The sequence below is a fragment of the Aspergillus puulaauensis genome, chromosome 3 (genome assembly GCF_016861865.1).
Source record: "Aspergillus puulaauensis MK2 DNA, chromosome 3, nearly complete sequence".
NCBI classification, from domain to species: domain Eukaryota; kingdom Fungi; phylum Ascomycota; class Eurotiomycetes; order Eurotiales; family Aspergillaceae; genus Aspergillus; species Aspergillus puulaauensis.
Window position 1 is genome coordinate 1678127 of NC_054859.1, and position 17547 is coordinate 1695673.

General features: G+C 51.7%; 7 protein-coding genes across 7 annotated transcripts; 4 read left to right on the plus strand and 3 right to left on the minus strand.

Annotated features, from left to right (window-relative positions):
- Positions 1-119: 119 nt before the first annotated feature.
- APUU_30669S (class I SAM-dependent methyltransferase) lies at positions 120-1156 on the plus strand (the record flags this gene model as incomplete). Its single annotated transcript, XM_041701788.1, has 4 exons — positions 120-175; positions 230-337; positions 392-660; positions 726-1156. The coding sequence occupies 4 exons, from the start codon at positions 120-122 to the stop codon at positions 1154-1156; spliced, it is 864 nt and encodes a 287-aa protein (XP_041554638.1).
- Positions 1157-1506: 350 nt separating this feature from the next.
- On the minus strand, positions 1507-1976 carry APUU_30670A (uncharacterized protein; the record flags this gene model as incomplete). The annotated part of the gene is made up of 3 exons (XM_041701789.1): positions 1507-1595; positions 1665-1790; positions 1862-1976. The coding sequence occupies 3 exons, from the start codon at positions 1974-1976 to the stop codon at positions 1507-1509; spliced, it is 330 nt and encodes a 109-aa protein (XP_041554639.1).
- Positions 1977-2909: 933 nt separating this feature from the next.
- On the plus strand, positions 2910-4455 carry APUU_30671S (alpha/beta hydrolase; the record flags this gene model as incomplete). Its single annotated transcript, XM_041701790.1, has 2 exons — positions 2910-3406; positions 3456-4455. The coding sequence occupies 2 exons, from the start codon at positions 2910-2912 to the stop codon at positions 4453-4455; spliced, it is 1497 nt and encodes a 498-aa protein (XP_041554640.1).
- Positions 4456-5158: 703 nt separating this feature from the next.
- Positions 5159-7936, minus strand: APUU_30672A (uncharacterized protein; the record flags this gene model as incomplete). Its single annotated transcript, XM_041701791.1, has 1 exon — positions 5159-7936. The coding sequence occupies one exon, from the start codon at positions 7934-7936 to the stop codon at positions 5159-5161; it is 2778 nt and encodes a 925-aa protein (XP_041554641.1).
- Positions 7937-8507: 571 nt separating this feature from the next.
- Positions 8508-9653, plus strand: APUU_30673S (uncharacterized protein; the record flags this gene model as incomplete). Its single annotated transcript, XM_041701792.1, has 1 exon — positions 8508-9653. The coding sequence occupies one exon, from the start codon at positions 8508-8510 to the stop codon at positions 9651-9653; it is 1146 nt and encodes a 381-aa protein (XP_041554642.1).
- Positions 9654-10427: 774 nt separating this feature from the next.
- Positions 10428-14540, minus strand: atg11 (autophagy protein ATG11; the record flags this gene model as incomplete). Its single annotated transcript, XM_041701793.1, has 3 exons — positions 10428-14195; positions 14256-14367; positions 14473-14540. 3 exons carry the CDS (start codon positions 14538-14540, stop codon positions 10428-10430), a joined length of 3948 nt encoding a protein of 1315 aa, XP_041554643.1.
- A 271-nt stretch (positions 14541-14811) lies between these two features.
- Positions 14812-15664, plus strand: APUU_30675S (centromere protein H; the record flags this gene model as incomplete). Its single annotated transcript, XM_041701794.1, has 3 exons — positions 14812-14989; positions 15058-15226; positions 15295-15664. The coding sequence occupies 3 exons, from the start codon at positions 14812-14814 to the stop codon at positions 15662-15664; spliced, it is 717 nt and encodes a 238-aa protein (XP_041554644.1).
- Positions 15665-17547: the final 1883 nt, after the last annotated feature.

Consider the following 17547-nt stretch of genomic DNA (forward strand, 5'->3'; position numbering starts at 1 on the left):
TCTCAGTCATTGACTTTCCCTAACCCCACCCGCCTGAAGCGTAAATATATAAAGCGTGTGCGGCACCTGGAATTCGGCCTATGGATTAAGTGACCTTGATTTAATTGAATTGATAAACCATGAGTGATACACAGGAAGTCTATCCCCTTGCTAGGGACGAGGCGGAGTCGAGTCGGTGCGTTCTCCTTTTCTATTTCAAACACGTACTAACTCACTGACCTGGGGATAGGCTTAACGAGCAACATAATTTCCTCGTCCATGTCACTGAAGGACTAATCGACAGCTCTATACCACTGGAGGACATCGCCACCGTTGCTGACGTCGGGACTGGAACTGGGTGAGTCCATCCTATACCAAGAGGTGTACCTAATCCTAACAATATTCTTCTGAGAATATGGCTCTTCGACACCCAAAACCATCTAAACGCCAAAATCAAAATCCCCAACTCTCCACCTCGCACTTTCCACGGCTTCGACATCTCCTCCGCCCAATTCCCCCCTTCTACCCCGGCGGGAATCGAACTCTCAGTCCAGGACGTCCTGAAACCGTTCCCGCCCGAGCACCACAATCGCTACGATCTGGTGAATGTCCGGATGCTGGTCACTGGACTCGCGGAGAAGGAGTATGCGACTGCGGTGGAGAATCTAGTTGCTATTTTGAGTAAGCTTTTCCATTTCCATTTTTATTACCTACTTAAGTACGGAGTACTGACAAGTCATGTCTAGAACCCGGCGGTTACTTGCAATGGGTGGAGCTGGACTGCACCGCTCTCCCGGATTCAAAAGACACGCAGGACCCCAGAGCCACGACCGTCGTATCCACGTGGCTGAAATTCTTCGAGTTGAATAAACTCAGTGTATCTGCGCCGGCTACAGTGGCAGATGCATATAAACAGTCTGGGCTGCTGGATATCATCAATACATCATTCCAACTAGACAATCGCGGGGAGGATCTGAGGGCCAAGGCACGCAAGTGGCAGCTGCAGGCCTTCTCGGCCGTTATGCCGCCGGTTATGTTGGCGACGGGGAGGGCGAAGGATGCGGCGGAGGCGAGGGAGAAGACGGACGAGGCGATTCGGGAGTTAGGGTTGTATTTTGAGGTCGGGGAGGTTGTGGGGCTTGCGTTTGGGAGGGTTGTTGGGAGGAAGTCTGTATAGATGTCATCTATACAGAAAACTCAGCTGTAATAGATCTCTGGTACAATGAGCGGCAGGTGGTTTCCAGTTTCCGAAATGGACTGGCTGCGTTGCGCCGCAGTGGCTTAAGATGGCGTCAGCATGTCAGCCTCAGGCCATTGATGGGAGTCGTCTCCAGCTTACAGTAGTAATCTTACAATTAGAAAGTCCAAATTACAAGCGTAGTGCGCTACACTATCTATAAAATAATATACATGCCAAATGATTCCCATTTCTCCAGATACATAACAAAACCCGAAATCTTTTGTACATAAACACCTTCGCTAACCCAAGCAGTCGCTTTTTCCATAACCCAGATATTTGGTAGAATCTCAAGCATACGACAGTCGACGAACAACATTTGTCTCGGAAACGGTGGTCCTCGTGGTAAGGTGGATGCTATCAGCCCTAAGTGGGATTGCTGGGTGGGTTAGTGGGTGGTCTTCATTCAAAAAAAAAAGGTCAAGAAGTCAATAGAACAATGGCATACCTGGGTCGCTATGCTGGTGCATGTTTGACGAATGGAGTAGCTGCATTGGGATGGGTATATTGTGGTCTCTCTGGGGTAGAGGATGCGGCGTGTGGAAGCGAGGTAAGATGTAGCCTTGCGAGGGGTCTATGAGAAAGAGGTTATTGTGAGGAGTTTGCATTTATCAGTATCAAAAAGAGAGAAGACAAGCATAGTACCATTGCTTTGACTGTGTCTTGCTCTCTTCCAGTACTTCAAGCCAGCGAATGCGATTGGTATAGATGCTACTAGGAGAGCAACGATGCCCACGGTTGCTTCTGTGGAGAGAGCCATTGTATATCGCAGAATGTTTTATAAGCAAATAGGTTATGATATGAAAGAGAATGGAAACTAGATACCTCCATAATGGTGGGCTATTTGGAGCTTTTGAACTCCATGGTAAATGCAGACTCATTTCCCACGCAGCACAAGGCATACAAAAGATCGCCTGGCCAGTTTGGAAACAAGAGCTTCAGCTGCATGCAGCCAGGTTTTTTTATTGGCGAGCGACCTGCGCCATCGAGAAAAGACGAAGTCGGGGACCTATCACAGCCTTCACAGCACAGTTTGTTGCCCACCGGGAATTTTGAATGAGGGCCCATGAGTGCCTCTTCTCCCAGGCCCGTGGGTACCCTAACATGGTGCTAAGCCGTCTCACTTCTCCAATCATGGCCGTGTCTGAGATTGCAAACTGATGAATATGTGGAGTTCCTGTCAAACCTGTTCCAATAGCACAGGGCCACAGCACGACAGTCCCAACTATCGTCCAAACAAATGTCGCATCAAGTAGGGACCGAACAGTGCCCGGTGCCCACATACATCTCTTAATTGGGAAATGAAACTGAGTCTCTGGTCCCGTATGGTGATGCAATCTAATCTCGCACTGCGGGTCTCCTAGCATGTTGTAGCAGATCTCTAGAGCTCTCTTAGAAATTCTACTGACTTTGCATATTTCTCGATTCTGGATGGCATAACGGTGTATTGATGCTATCTAGATAGTGGAGACATTAAGTCCGGCCCGAGAACCACAGCAGAATGTAGTAAATCGGACCTTGTATTCACCGACCACAGCCTCGGCTCCTGCGCAATTCTTCTCCGCACTCGCCTGCTTTTTTTTCACCACCTTACCCTCACTTACTTGAGGCTTGAATTCCTTCGCTGGTCGTCTCTCCTTTTATATAATCCTTCACCTGTATTCTGCGTCCTCGCGGAAGTGGCACCGCCGCCATGAGCGCTCTCAGCAGTCCCGTCGCTCTGCTTAAGGCGCTTTTACCGAGGGTCCCTCTCATCCTGCGAACCGTTCTTCTCCATGTCATCGGCCAGTCGCCTGGCTCAGGGAAGCAAAACTTCCGAACCGAGTTGACTGTCGCTATCGTCCGATCCTTCATCACCGGCCGCGGCGTCCCCGTCGGCAAGCAGCAGAAAGGGACACTGCGCGACCCGGGGATAAAGGGCCGATTATGGGTGTCGAAAGTGAGGATCCCGCAGCCGGAGTTGGATGTTCAGGACGCCGTCATCAAGGCGATCGAGGAGCTTAAAGAAGGAGGCGAGACATATGATATTCCTGGTGTTGGACCGGTCGAGGCTGAATGGACGGGGTATCGCAAAGGCGTGGATAAGAATGCGCCTGAGCCGGAGTTGTCGGAGGAGCAGAAGTATGAGGCGTTGAAGAAGGAGAATAATGCAGATATGGTTGTTCTATACTTCCATGGAGGTGCATACTAGTAAGTCCGGTTGTCTTCACTTTTTATACACCTCTCTGACATGCTACAGCCTCATGGACCCGTGCACCCACCGCCCAACAACATCCCAACTATCCAAGCGCACAAACTCCCCAGTCCTTTCAGTCCGCTATCGCCTCGCTCCTCAGAACCCATTCCCCGCCGCCCTTGTCGACGCCCTCGTCGCATACCTCTACCTCGTCTCTCCTCCCCCAGGGTCCTTCCACGCCCCCGTCCCTCCCAACAAGATCGTCCTCGCCGGCGACTCAGCCGGCGCAAACCTCAGCATCGTCCTCCTCCAAACACTCCTCACTCTCCAACGCACCTCCACCACCATCCGCTTCCACAACCAAGACATCTCCATCGCCCTACCCGCCGGCGTCGCCCTCTCTTCCCCCTGGTGCGACATCTCCCGCTCCATGCCCTCCGTCGTCAAAAACGCCGTATACGACTGCCTCCCACCACCAACCCCCCCCTCCCCAACCCCAGAACCCTTCATGCCACCCCCCGTCCCAGCAGACGACATCTGGCCCGCCTCCCCTCCCCGCGTCGACTACTTCGTCAACGCCCCCACAGTCACTCACCCACTCGTCTCCCCCCTCGCCGCCCCCTCACCCCTCTGGAAATCCAGCCCCCCCATCTTCATCTCCACCGGCGAAGAAGGCCTCAGCGACGAAGACCTCATCCTCGCCCGCCGCATGCACCAAGCCGGCGTCCCCGTAATCGCCGAACAAGTCGAAGGCATGCCCCACTGTTTCGGGATGATGATGCCCGGTGCCACCGCGAGTAAATCCTTCTTCGACTCGATGGGTGCGTTCTGCCGCGCCGCGGCAGCGGGGACGGCCAGTGACCGCGCGAACGGGAAATTGAAGTTCATCGGCTTTACCCCTAAGACTAGTCGGGAGATCCCGCTGGAGGAGGTTAGTCCGTTGTCGGATACTGAGGTTCAGGCGTTGCTGAGGAAGGCGAGGGAGTGGAGGGTTGAGGGGGAGAAGGTTCTTAGGTCGGAGTGGAGTGCTACCGGTAAAGATAAGGATCGGGCGAGATTGTAGGTTTTCTTGCCGATCTTTCTTTATATATTTATAGAGTACTTAGCATATAATGTAGATACGTGAAATTGAATTAACTTATAGAGTTTGCCTTGTCTTTTTATTTACTTATATGGAGTTGGCCTAGGTGTGTGGTTTAAGTGCTTCGCTTCCATTTAGGCCATTGGAGATACAGTATATATCAAGCTGCTACTTGGTTGAGGGTTACCAAAACCATGATGGGGATGAACAACCTCAGTACACCAGATTTCAAAGGCCTAAGGAAACGAACCCGATCATACTCCACCGATTGGGCGAATTAGTCTCTAAGTAGTACGGAAGGAGTAAGGAATAAGGACCACCTACGTTTTAGTTAGCCTTGCTCTCCGATTAGCTAAATTAGCGTAAGATAAGCTTCAATACTAGCCTCAGTCCGTCCCACGCGGCCACGCCAGGAACACGTTGTACAGTGTACACTATCCGTGGATAGTAAGTGCTTAAATTTGAACTTTAACTTGTTACTGTAACAGAAAAAATTATACTTCAGGCAGACGTTTGTCAATTGCGCCGCTAAGAATATGGATATGTTACTACCTAACGCCGCCCGCTATTTACCATCCATGCCCACATGCAGCGAGCCGTTCCAACGCCACTATGCTAATTTGTTTCAAAAGTAAAAGCCAAAGCAGTTAAGACGTATAAAGACAAGGTTTGGGTATCTGTTTGTTCAGAGGAATTCATCCTCATCCATTGAGACGTCGTCCCAATTAAACGTATTACTATCAGAGCTCATAGCGGTGGGTAGGTCGATCGTGGGACCCGGATTCTGCGTGGTCTGTCCCCATGCCCAATGAGCCACCGACGGAATGAAATCCTTGCTGGACGGAGTTGCAGATGGTGCGAAGCTGTCCATTATGATGCCCTCGACACGGATCTTACCGGTCAGGTTAAGTGCTAGGGGTTCGTCATCCACGTACCCATCCGACAGCCCGAGTAGTTGTGTGAACAGCCTAAAGAAGGCGATGATTATTGCCCATAGAGGAACTAGGATGTCCGACAAGTGCAACCAGCGCCATGTCATGGTCGGGATCACATATGGAAAACGTGGTGCATCCGGGAGCAGGCAGTTGCCTTCGCATGTGGACTCGACAAGTGGGTGACAGTAATAATCACACATGGTAGACTCTGAAAAGTACCAACCAAGCGCGATGATAATACACCATCCCAGACGAGTTGGACGGGTCCTCCACCAAACGCTACCCCGATCCCATAAACGTGGAAGTGGGATGACCCCCCGCATGTCGCCGTTCGTTTTGCACCCACAGCCTTGCTGTGGCTGCGTCGGCTTAGACCCGGTTGCCTTGACTGAGGTTTTGTCGAGCGAAGCGGTATAGGAGTCGTTGTGGTGAGTTATTTGGTTTTCCAACTTGTTGAATCCCGACTTCATATAAGAGAAGCTGTCGCTTAATGACCGTAGTTTCCTTCCAAGTCTTTCCGAGGCCTTGATGTCGGAAGGATCCTTTGAGTCGCTGAAGGTCTTAGACTTGAATGGTCGGATCGCTCGATTCTCATATGCTGCATCATCCCCTTCCTGAGGCTTAGCATCGTCCCCAGCCTGCTGTTCTGCAGGAGCCTTCGACTTGAATTGTTGGGCCACTAGCTGCTCATATGCGGAATCGTCCTCTTTCGGAATCTCATTATCGTCACTTGACGGCTGCTCGGAAAAGCCCCCACTTTTGAATCCTCCGAGTATTTGCTGTTCATATGCTGCATCATCCTCTTCCTGAGTTTTGGTGTCTTCACTTGGCTGCTGGTCTAAAATTGCCTGAAGAGATTCGAGTGTATCGTCACCCGCGTCCAAAGGGTTCTTGTTGTTTTTGTGGTCGTCCAAAACGGTTTCCAGGGCACTCTTAGCGTGTTCAGGAACAGATAGCTTCATAGGCTTCTGAATTGCTTTTGAAGCTTGTGCTCTGCGCCTAAAGATTTCCTGTGTCGAATTCGTTTCCTCGTATGCTTTCAACTGACTTTCTTTCGGCTGTTCTGATGGTGATTTCTCCTTGGCCACTTCTTTCTCTTGGAGCGGCTCAAAGTTCGGTAGCAAATTGTCCGCACCATCTTGATGACCCTCTATTTTAACCGGTCTTGTCGACCCCCAAACACTATCCAGTTTAGACCCTAGCGCGTTGATCACGTCCGAAGGCTGTGATTCGGGGACTCGCTGGCTCATCGGTGTATCGATCCAGGCCCCTGACACAACTGGTGTCTTGTCATAAATACGTCTCTCCGTTGCCCCCGTCGGCTGCTGAGGGGTCTGGAGTGAACCTGTGGCATTCTGGTTGGGACTGCCGGTTCGCGCAAGTTTTCGAAGTAGATCATGCGAATCTCGCTTTGTCGGGCTGCGTTTAGTGAAAGTTGAACCTGGGAATATAGAAATAGGCGTATTTGGGATTCTCTGGCCGCCATGGTGAGAATCTTCGTTCCGTTCCGGCGAATTTTGTATTTGAGGGGGCGAACGATGACCGTAACGTGGGATTTCTGGGCGTTCTTCCAGCACTTGTCGACGTTCCCCCGTCTCCCGTTCAGCGCGCCTCGAATCTATTTTATTCCACAATCTCGCAGAAGCCTCCTCGGGTTCTTCTGTGGTAAACCCAGCTTTGCGCTCATGATTTCGCGTTTTATCCCACAATCTCGCAGAAGTATCTTCGGGTTCCTCCGTGTTCAAACCAGTATCACGCTCATGATTTCTTGTGAGATTCTTCATCCAGCTATTGCCATATTTTCCCCTATTCCCCCATGTTGAAGGCGCTTTAACCGGCGGCTCAATGCCATAGTCCTCCTCTGATGCGCTTGGACTTCCAAATTCCCGCCGCTGTAGATGTTCTGACGAAGGTCCGACCCCTATGGCGGCCCTGTTGAACACCGGTGACCGACCCGTCGTGGCTCGTTTCAATCGCTCCTCGTCCCTCGCATAGTCGGTGGACCGACGATGCGGCGGCTCACTTGTAAAACTTGCATCTGACGCAGTAGAGAATCGTTGTTCCCTCCTTGTAGTCGGGGTGCCCGCCGATCTCCTAAACTTATTGTCTTTGTTAATGTAGAGGGCGTTTTCATCGTCGGATAGATCATTATCCGTCAGGCTAAGGGCGTTGTCGATCTGCCGATACGTTTCATCCAGCTCTGGAGGGTTGGAGCGTGAAGACATTGCGGTAACACTGCGTTGACGTTTGCGGGGTGAGCCTCGTTGCGCGTTCTGAGGCAAAAAGAGGTCTTCTTCGATCTCCGACAACGGCAGGCGCGATGTGTACTCAAACGCCCCTCGCAACGTTCCTGTCCGACTAAAGTTCCTCCGGTGTTGCGCAGGAGAATCGCGGGGAGGACTAAGGCCATGGGACGCGTCCAGATGGAGGGAATCACGCCGTGCTCGCCGGAAAGGTGAGTTGTGTTGCTGTTGCTGTTGGCGACGCGCCCATGATGTTTGGCCACTTTTACGTTCGGGGGTGGACATTGTGAGGAATCAGCGCCATTAACGCAATGGCGTTAATTTGCGACGCGCGAAGTCCTGATAAAAGAAATTATACAGCCCGAAGGAAGTGAAGTAAATAAGGATGTAAACTTGGGACGCCAGCCCAGCGCATCAAACCGAGGGGATCCTCCGGCCAAATCGGGTTAGCGGTGCGGAGGCCAAAAAAAGCACTGATCTCGATGACGAACCCGAATTACTTCAATCAGCTTCCCCTTCTCCTCTCCCTCTTCTCTCACTTGTTTCGAACCCGTGGCGGAATGACATATCAGTTGATCTGAAACAAAAGGGTACGTATATTTCCCGTCGCCGTCCTCATTTTACACCCGTCGACTGACCAGCATGTGACCCCATCAGATGTTTTGATCATCAGCCTCATGAAGCGTGGCTTCCTGGATCCTTCCGCACAACATTTGATCCTCCTATATATATAAAGCTTCACTGTGACCCGACGCTTCGATTACGATTGTGTTTCCGTCTTTTTCACGACTGCTTGATCCCTATAACCCCTCGTATCGAGCTCATACCTACAAATTCTGCTATTTTTCGCACCACGATGGCCAAATCCGCAAGACGGTCCGGCAAGGGTAAAGCCCCTGCTGCATCTCCAGTATCGGCCTCTGGAGCCTCAACCCCCACATCTCAATCCGGCCCTCTTCCTCCGTTCACACAGGCACCAGAATGTCTCACTCCGTTCCTCAAGCTCCTATCCCCCGAAGAAGTATACCTCATCCACATCGACCGCTCGGACGTCGACCTCAAAAAGCAGACCTTCATCATCCCTGCTGTAACCAACGTCCTCATCATTGCCCTCATTGCTCTCCGCGTATACATGGGCCGTACCATGTACCCCGCCCTCTTCGCAACCGTAGTTGGTCTTGCAAGCCCAGTGAACGACACCGCCTCGTTAAACTGGACCGAACTCGCCTCCGTCATTTTCCGCCGCGCGCTCCCAGTCCTGTTTGACTATCTCCTCGTTGTAACCTTCCTCCCATGGCCCATCCGCTTCTTCGCAGGACCCATCGAATGGCGCCGCCGTATTGGCTTCCGCAGCCAAGAAATCATCGTCCGCCGCAGCCAACCAACCGTATCCCAGAACCTCGAGCGCAACCGTTGGGTCCGTGAGGACGAAGAAATGCGCGACAAGATCGTCGCAGCCGTAACTCCTGACCGGCTCCTCAAGACAGGCTACCTTCTCGTCGACGCAGATTGGGGGCTTGACTACCCGGCCATGATCAAAGCACACGAGCTCGTCGGTGCTAGCAGCAGCACACCGAAGGGCTCGGGCGCCTCGTCACATCTCCCGCTTGACGAATTCCGCACCGCCGTGCTGGTCAACACAGACAACGACGGGTGGATAATCTGGCACGTCGGCGACGAAAACACCGAAGAGGGACGCACACGCTCCAAGCAACGTGATCAGATCCTGGATTTCAAGGAGAAACTCACAGAAATGGGTCACGAAGCGCTTTTCTTCCGGTGGGTCGAACTGATCCAGTATGAGAGCACGCAACCCGGCGGGTTCACCGCGGAAAGGCAGGCTAGTGCCATGGTGCAGGCGAAGCAGCTGTTTGAAGAGGCCGGAGTCGATTTCAACGGATTCTGGCAGGAAGTCGGCGGGATGGAAGGGTTTGGGGACGATGTCGATGCAGAGGTCGACGCAGAGGTCGACGTAGATAAGTTTGCGGAACAGTTGGATTGACGCTTTTGTGCGAACTGACTTCGTCTACTTGTTTCCCAAGGCGATTTCCTACTGCGCTTTTCTGTCCGTTATGTATTATTTGGTGTTTATTTAGGCTACGGTGTTTTATGGGTGGGCGTTGGAGCGGTATATAGAAGAGGTCTTGGTGTAATTCGCTATTCTCAATTTAATCCTGACAATGTAAGCCAAACTCGCACGTTATAAAATCCGTTCTAGGCAACAAAATATAAATAAGACTACTATAGAAAGGAGAACCAAAAGAACATCGCATATAAAGGAAAGGGTATCATTCGGGCACGAGAACCAAGATAAGATCAAGCGGGATATGCCAAGCCAGAAGTGCCCATCCCATGAGCAAACAACCATGGCATTGCAATACCCGACGCTGGGAACCCAGAAACAGGGCCTGCAAAGTACGTGGTGGCCACAACAATACGACGGGAACAGGGCTCACTAGACAAGAACCGAGATTCTTCACGGATTCCTGCTCTCCAGACGATAATCAACAGACCACAGCTTCTCCCAAGGACGGAATCTGTTGGCACTGGCAGTCTGGCGTCGGCTCGGGGTGGACGCCATCGACGATGAAAGCGTGTCGGCATTGTTAACATTGTTAATAGATGAGGGAGATATAGCACCGGAGCCAAGTTGGCGGGTGTACTCGCCGAGCATCCGGTCATGGGTTCGTTCCAAGCCCTATGAATGATAGGTCTGTCAGCCCCGGTTCGGAGAACATAGGAAGTCAGGACCGCAGGTTTTCTAGAAATATTTTCTTCACGGACCCTGGAGAAGGTCACGGCGAACCTCGTCGAAGATGGGCGCTACCTCGCGCTCGCGCTCTCGTAACTGAGACTGGGAGCTGGCAGCGGTGTCGCCCTCGGTTGGGCGTATAAGCTCCGCTGTGGAGTCGTTTGCTCGCGCCGATGTGGGAGCTGGTGCCTTCCTGTTGGAGGTAGAGCTGTTCCTCCGGCTGTCGAGGCTCTTTGTGAGTGTTTTTGTGACGTTTTCTCCGGCTGGGGTGCGTTTTAACCGGATGCTTCCCCGGGCGTCGACATGCGCTGGCGCGACGGTGCTTTTTCCAAGGCCGGGGGTTGCTGGTGCACCTGGCTTTTCTTCCGCGGCGTCTAGGAGGTACCAGCGGAGGCCGTCTGATAGCTCAAATGGGTTTTCATCGTCAATTGAAGCACCGTCGCTTGCCTCGCCGATTGATCGGCGATCCGGATTACCACCGTTCATGGACTTGGACAGATCAACAACCCGCTCTTCGATCTTCGTGATCCGTGCGAGGAGCCAATCTCTGGCTTGGAGCTTATGAGAATCTTGCTCTCGTAGGAAGTAGTGCGGTGCACCAACATTGAACGCGGCCCACGACCGAATGGCTTGGTTCCGTGTTGGCAAGAAAAGTGCAAGGTCGCCCTCTTTGAAGGATCGATAGGCAATTTTGTCGTGTGCCTCGCTTTGCACGCGATGGTATTTGTCTCGGTACCCACGGGCTTCTTTCTGCCATTTCCGAGCGAGCAGTTCGATGTCTTTCACTCGTTTTACAACTGCGTCTCCATATATGTCCACATTGAACTGATGTAAGGACTCCATGAAGGCCTTGAACTTGTCGGCTTCTTCGTCTGGAGTATTGGCCTGCATCCAGCTCAGAAGGTTTGCATCTGGTTTAACCGACACCACTCCGGATTGCGCCAGAGTGTCAGCAGTAGCGGATAGCGCATTGACCTTGGACGATCGTTGGACAACAATTTCGCCATCTTGCCGGATGACAGTAAAGCCTAATTGCTCCAACATGCGCCCCAGCTTCTCCACTTGAGCAAACAGTTGCTGCGAAAGCTCCTCAAGTCTTGTCGTGTGGACATCAACTTTCGCAGTAACCTGTTTATCCGATTCGGATAGGGCTTCAACCCGTTTCTTCCATTGCAAAACCTCCTCTTCTGAACGGCGAGCACGTGTTTCCACTTCAGCGAGCTGTTCAGATATATCTGTCACCCTCTGCTCCTCTTCTGCAACATGTTCACGTAGGGCACCGGCGCCTGTCTCGCCGGCCGCAAGCTTGGATTCCAGCTCACCAAGCCTAGCCCTTTCATCTTTCAACTCAGATTTCAAAGAAATCAACCTTGACTTCTCCTGTTCGAGCTCTTCCTGAGCTTTCTCCAGCTCGGACTTGTAACCATCCGAAGCATTCTGCAGTGTCTCAGTTTCGGACTCCATCTTTTCGAGCCGCTCCGTAAGAGTTGCATTCTCCGCTGCAGACTTGGCAGCGTTGTCCTCGGTAGTATTAGCGTGGATTGTTAAGCCCTCAGAAAGCACGTCAATTGCCTTAATGATGTCCGCGACCTCCTTGGGTACAGTGCCCCCAGGCGACAGATTCATAAAGACACCTTGCAATGCTTGGTAAAGCTCTTGGTCTTTCTGCTTCCTTTCTGCGTCCTGTTTCTCGAGTTCGTCCACTTGTTCTCGGAAGCGATCCCCCGAATCTTTATGAGATTGCATCTGTTCGAGTAGGTTGTTCGCTTTCCGCATTTCCGCATCCGCACGGACATGTGCATCTTGCAATTCCAGTTCCAGCTGGTGCATACGTTCGTCGGAATCTTGCTTCTCGTGATCGCGGCTGTCGGCGACTCTATCTAGCTCTTCCTCAAGCTCCTCGATGCGGATCTTGAACCGCTTCACCTCGCCTTCCAAGTATCGCCGCTCGTCCGCAAACTCGCGTTGTCGAGATTCCAGGTTTCCGATAAGATCATTCTTCGTGGATTGGGCTTCCTGCATCTTATCGGTATTTGACTGTCGCTCCACGTGAGCCTCCCGCTGTAGTCGCTGAACCGTCTCGCGTTCGTTGGCGAGCTCGGCTTCTAGATGCACAATACGGTTAACGAGGTTCTTCTCCTCCGATGTCTGATTTGCAGACATTCGCCGTGACGATACCGATGACCTCCGCGACATGTGGTCAGGATGGGGAGATGCTGGAGAGCTGGGAAAGTCGATGGAGAAATTACCGCTCGCAGGACGACCTATATGGCTCTGACGATGGAGAAGATCTTCCAGTTTTCGGATCCTGCTCTCTGAGCCGCGTAATTTCTCCTCAAGCTTGTTTTTCTCATCCTTCAAATTTCGGACCATTTCGTCGCTATGGAGTAAGAGGGAGCTGCGGCTTAGGTCATATAGACTGCCTTGTTTGAATGCTTTCGCTCTACGGCGCTGCACTCGCGTAGGAGCATCGATCTCCTTGAAAGCTTGGGCCAATTCTTGCGCCGCGTTGGACATTCCAGGCTTCGACTTCAACTCTTCAATGTATGATTCGACTTCTTTCCTGGTAACCGTGGGCCATTCGAAATCGTGGCCTCGTAGATTGACTTCGATCCCTGGTGTGGTAGTTTCCGTGATAGAAATGAAATCTTCCATATTCTTCGTCCATTTCTTTCTTCGACGCTGTTCCTCGTCCTGGAAAACTGACATTTCCTCGGCCAATGTCAATGAATCGCTCTTCATCTTATCGTTAAATTCCCGCCGTCTCACGGACTCTATCAGAACAGACCCGTAAACCAAAGGCATGTGGAAGACAGAGTACAACAGATCGAACGCATCGCTCTGAAAAGTGAGGTTGGCGATTTGAGACTGTACGTCAGCCAGGCGCGATTCAATAGAAGATATGAGTTTCGTGTGATTAAGGGCAGACTTTGCCGCAGCACCATATTGGCTGGCAGCTCCGCCCAAGCCCTCTCGAATCTCAAGGCCAATCTCCAGCATCGACGGTAAAATGTCCTTGGTATGATTCAGCGCAAGTCTAGAGATGCTGGCTAAGGCCTTTTGATTATTGGGCAAGGCAAGAACATGCTCGTAGTCGGATTGGATTTTCTTCGCCAATGTTTCCACCTCTTGTAGGAGACCCTCGACGTTGTCGGAGCCAGAGGGAGGAACATCATCGAGCAATCGCTGGGTTTCTGCAGCAATCTCTCCAACAGCCTTTTCAATATCCTGGAACTGCTGGATAAAGCGTGAGGACGTCGCAGATGCTTCGGCTCCGGCTTTATGCACCTCCCCTGCATCCACATAGTCGAGTAATGTCCCTGTCGACCTATCCGAATCCTTCTTCGGTGTCGATGGCCGGCCTAGAAATGAAAAGTCCTTTCGCGCTGAAACATTCGCTAGGTTACCAAGTGCACGTTTCCACCCTTCGAGAGCTGACTGTTGCTCCTTCTCCAGATCGCGGGCCCACGGTTGTGCTTCTTGAAACCGATTCTCCAGGCTAGCCACGTGCGTTTTCAGATTCTCGAGAGCAACGCCGGCAGCTCGGTTGACGATCTCGGTGCGCTCGTTGAGCTCGCGGATACTTGAATCCGCCGTTTCACATCGTGTCGTCAACTTAGAGGCCCATGTCTTCCTAGTCAGGTAGAGGTTCCGCCAGGCTTGTAGGTTATTCTGGTCGGTGAGTGTATCCGGAGGATTATCGAGCACGAGCGGCTGTGGAGACGGAAGGCTTGGGAGCTCGGCGTTATCTTGCTCGCTAACGTATCGTCTATCGTACACAAATATCTCGCTCTGTTCAAAACAGTATCAGCTTGCGATACCTCACATGAACTGGGAGCGGTGAGGACATACTTCAGTGGTCAGCGTTTGGATCTTGACATTTTTCCCACGAGGGGTCATCAAGATCTGTCTCTGAGGTGGAATAGATGTACTTTGTGTAATCCATGACCGCAAGGCGTCCGTTCTAATGGTGGAAGGTCAGCAACGTCAGTTAACATTCCCTTGCCGATAGCGGAACAGGCGCCCGGGAGCCTAGGCAAGGGCAGCATGCGCCGGGAGGAGAACATACGTAGAGAACGACCCTGAGTCGGCTAGTAGATGCTCACCTGTGTGAGCGATGTAGATGTGCAAAGACATCCCCCTCAACAACCGAGCAGTGCAGCTCAGAAGTCGTCCGGCGAGGAATGCGGGATGTTGGGATGATAAGAGAGCGTTAAGGCTTCCAGACGCCCAAGAAGCTTCCCCAGCCTAGACTGTATTTGGATGACGCGGGTCCGGATGCACACGCCTGGTCTCCACCGCCCAACTGCCTGCGCTTCCCTGAATACTCGCGAAATGCTTCTTCTGCAAAGACTGCAATAATAGTTCCATCACGCGATGTACTGAAGTCACCACGAGGCCTTGCTCGATGTCGTCGTCCAAAGCCAGGGGACCCCCCCAACTGAGCTCGGGCGAAGTCACACTGCTGGACCTGGCAGCTGACGATCCCCGAGACACTGTATCGTTTTCGGATAAAGAAGCCTTGATCATTCAGCTATATCACCAAGTCCAGGAGCAAGAACTCGAGAAGGCTATTTTGGAACAAGGCATGTCTGACGTGCTCGTCTAGTTTCCCCAAGTTTTATCTCAGTTCTGAGTAATAACGTTTTCCCAGAATCGGAACCACCCTCCACAAACGATGCAGAGGACCTCGCTACAGCAGAACGGGAACTGCTCGACGCGAGAGCTACCTACACCGTTAGGAAAAAAGCGGTCAACACCGTGCTTATAACGGACCCTATCCTCAAGGCTGTTCATTTAAAAGGAGCAACTCCTGCTGAGCGGTAAGTATCACGCCTTGCCTTGCGCTGGTAAACTATCGATCTAGGCGCATGTTGTTAACGGGCGACAGGGCGCTCCTTCGTCTCATCAACCGCCGGGATATATTGTCCTTGGCGCAGGAGAATTTAACCGAGACGCATGTCGCGACTCTGAAGAAGCTCTCAACCGTTGAGGTAGAGAACTTGCAGCTCCACGAGAAGAATCAAGAGCTGGCTCGGGAGCTGCTAGAGCTTACAAAGGACGACGATTCCTGGAGAGAGAAGCTCGACGATCCCGAGCTGAAACAGCAGTTGTCTGAGCTCGAAACAGACCACAAGAAGAGTAAAGCCAGATGGGAAACCATGAAGAGCGTCGCAAGCGCAATTGTTGTGGCCAGCGGAGTGAATTGGGCGGAAGACGAGGGTCTCACGGCTCTTGTTCTCGATGAATCCACTGATTGATGGGCTGGATGTTACTGTGATGTTACTGTGATACTACAAATAGAGCTCCAGGTATATCCTTTTTACGGGATTTCTGGTGTTTAGATAGATAGGCGTTTGTTTACTGCGGGATAAGATACCCTTGATTTATGTCATGCCATGCTCGAATTATGATTGAAATGGTAGCTCAGCTTGTGAAAGATACAGGTAACGAGTATATTCTCAGGAGAAACAAACGAAAGAAAAGAAATGCATAGTTACTTAACTGTTGTGTTGACGTTCGATGGTGTTGATTGGTATAGACCCACGTGACATCACGGCTGGGAAGGAGATTCGTCACGGCGGAATTTTAGCTGAACGAACCAATTCTCGATGGGCGAGAAGAATCCTGCAGGAACTTGAAACCCGTGGGCTGACTCAAGCCGGTGAAACTCGCCACATGAGTAAGGCAGCCTGATACGTGGCTCAACTCGGCGTGTAATGTTTGTTGCCTTAAAAATAGCAGTATGGGAACGGGAAGGGTTTCGAAGATGGGGGAAGAAGGACAGGCAGGCAGATGGAGGCAGGGCAGTGGACGGGGCAGCAGACCGACGGCTCCCCCACCATCGCCCATTTATTATTGTTGGTGTTATTAATCACATATCACATTAATTAGTTAGGCGTTTGACCGGGGCTTACAATACCACTACCAAGGGCATGCTAAGCGGTTACAATCCAGTAAGTTTGGTGGTGTTGTTTGCGCTGGAATGCAGTGGCATTTGCGCTGAACTTGGTCAAGGCCCTTACTGAGCACCGCACCAATTACCCTATGAAATGCCAGCATTGGGCCTTGCTGGACCGGCAACCCTGTTATTGAACTATACCCATCAATAATAATTAAAAGTTAATTCGGCTTGCGAGCAGCCGGCTGCAAACGCTTTGCATTACCCGATGAGCAAACCTACCTGGATGTATCAGCACGGAATATGGCGAGTTGCCAGCGGGAAACAGGGCTATGAAGGCCCAAGCCCAGTGAATGGTGAATACTCCATAATATTCAGTGTTGAGGTCTCGAACATAACCAGCAGATTCAACCCATGGAGCGGCATGCCCACATAATCCGTTGGCAATTGTGACAGGTAATTTTGGCTGGCTGTAGGCGGCCGAGTCTCTTGATTACAGAAATTGCGACGGTATACTTGTCTAATTGGCGGGATAGCTCTCGTGAGCCGGAGGAGACGACCGCGTTTGGTTGCTGTGTGACTGCGGGCAACTGCTTTCCTCTGGATAGGCAGAGCTTAATTGAGCAAGGAGGGTCAACCGCAGCACTTCAAAGTCTACGGTGAAGAGTGCAGAGGTACTTTTTCTTGGGCGGGAGGGGTCGAGCCCTTGAACACCGGGCACATGCAAAGCAGGTTCCAAGTGTGAGCCAGTTCCAAAAGCCCTCAAGGCGGGTTGGAGTGAGGAAGGAAGAGGCTGACGAATTTCGCTGAGCTCGTGTGGAGAAGGCCTTCTTCCAAAGTTTGGACTGTGATAGCCACCCAAGCGCCTGGAAGGGTTCATCCCTTCTTTTTTGCTTCTTAATCCGGGCAGATTCTGAGATGTCAAGCGGACGAAGAGAACAAAGAGGGTTAATTTTTTTTTTTCCATTTTTTTTGGCTGGTTTGCTTGCAGAGCCGTCAGATACGCCGAGGTTCTCAGGATTGCGACTGCAGAGCAGAGCTGAAAGGCTGCACTAAGAAACCCCTCAGGTATTAGAGGCGTATGGAAACACCACAGCATCATAGCTGTGGATTATTACGAGCCACCATCGGATTTCTTTATCCATGACCACGGCTGAGTTGCACACGCACATATCATAGGCCAGGAACTCAGACTGCACCTCCAGCACAGTGCTTGCTAGTAGTACGACTCGCCCGCTGTTA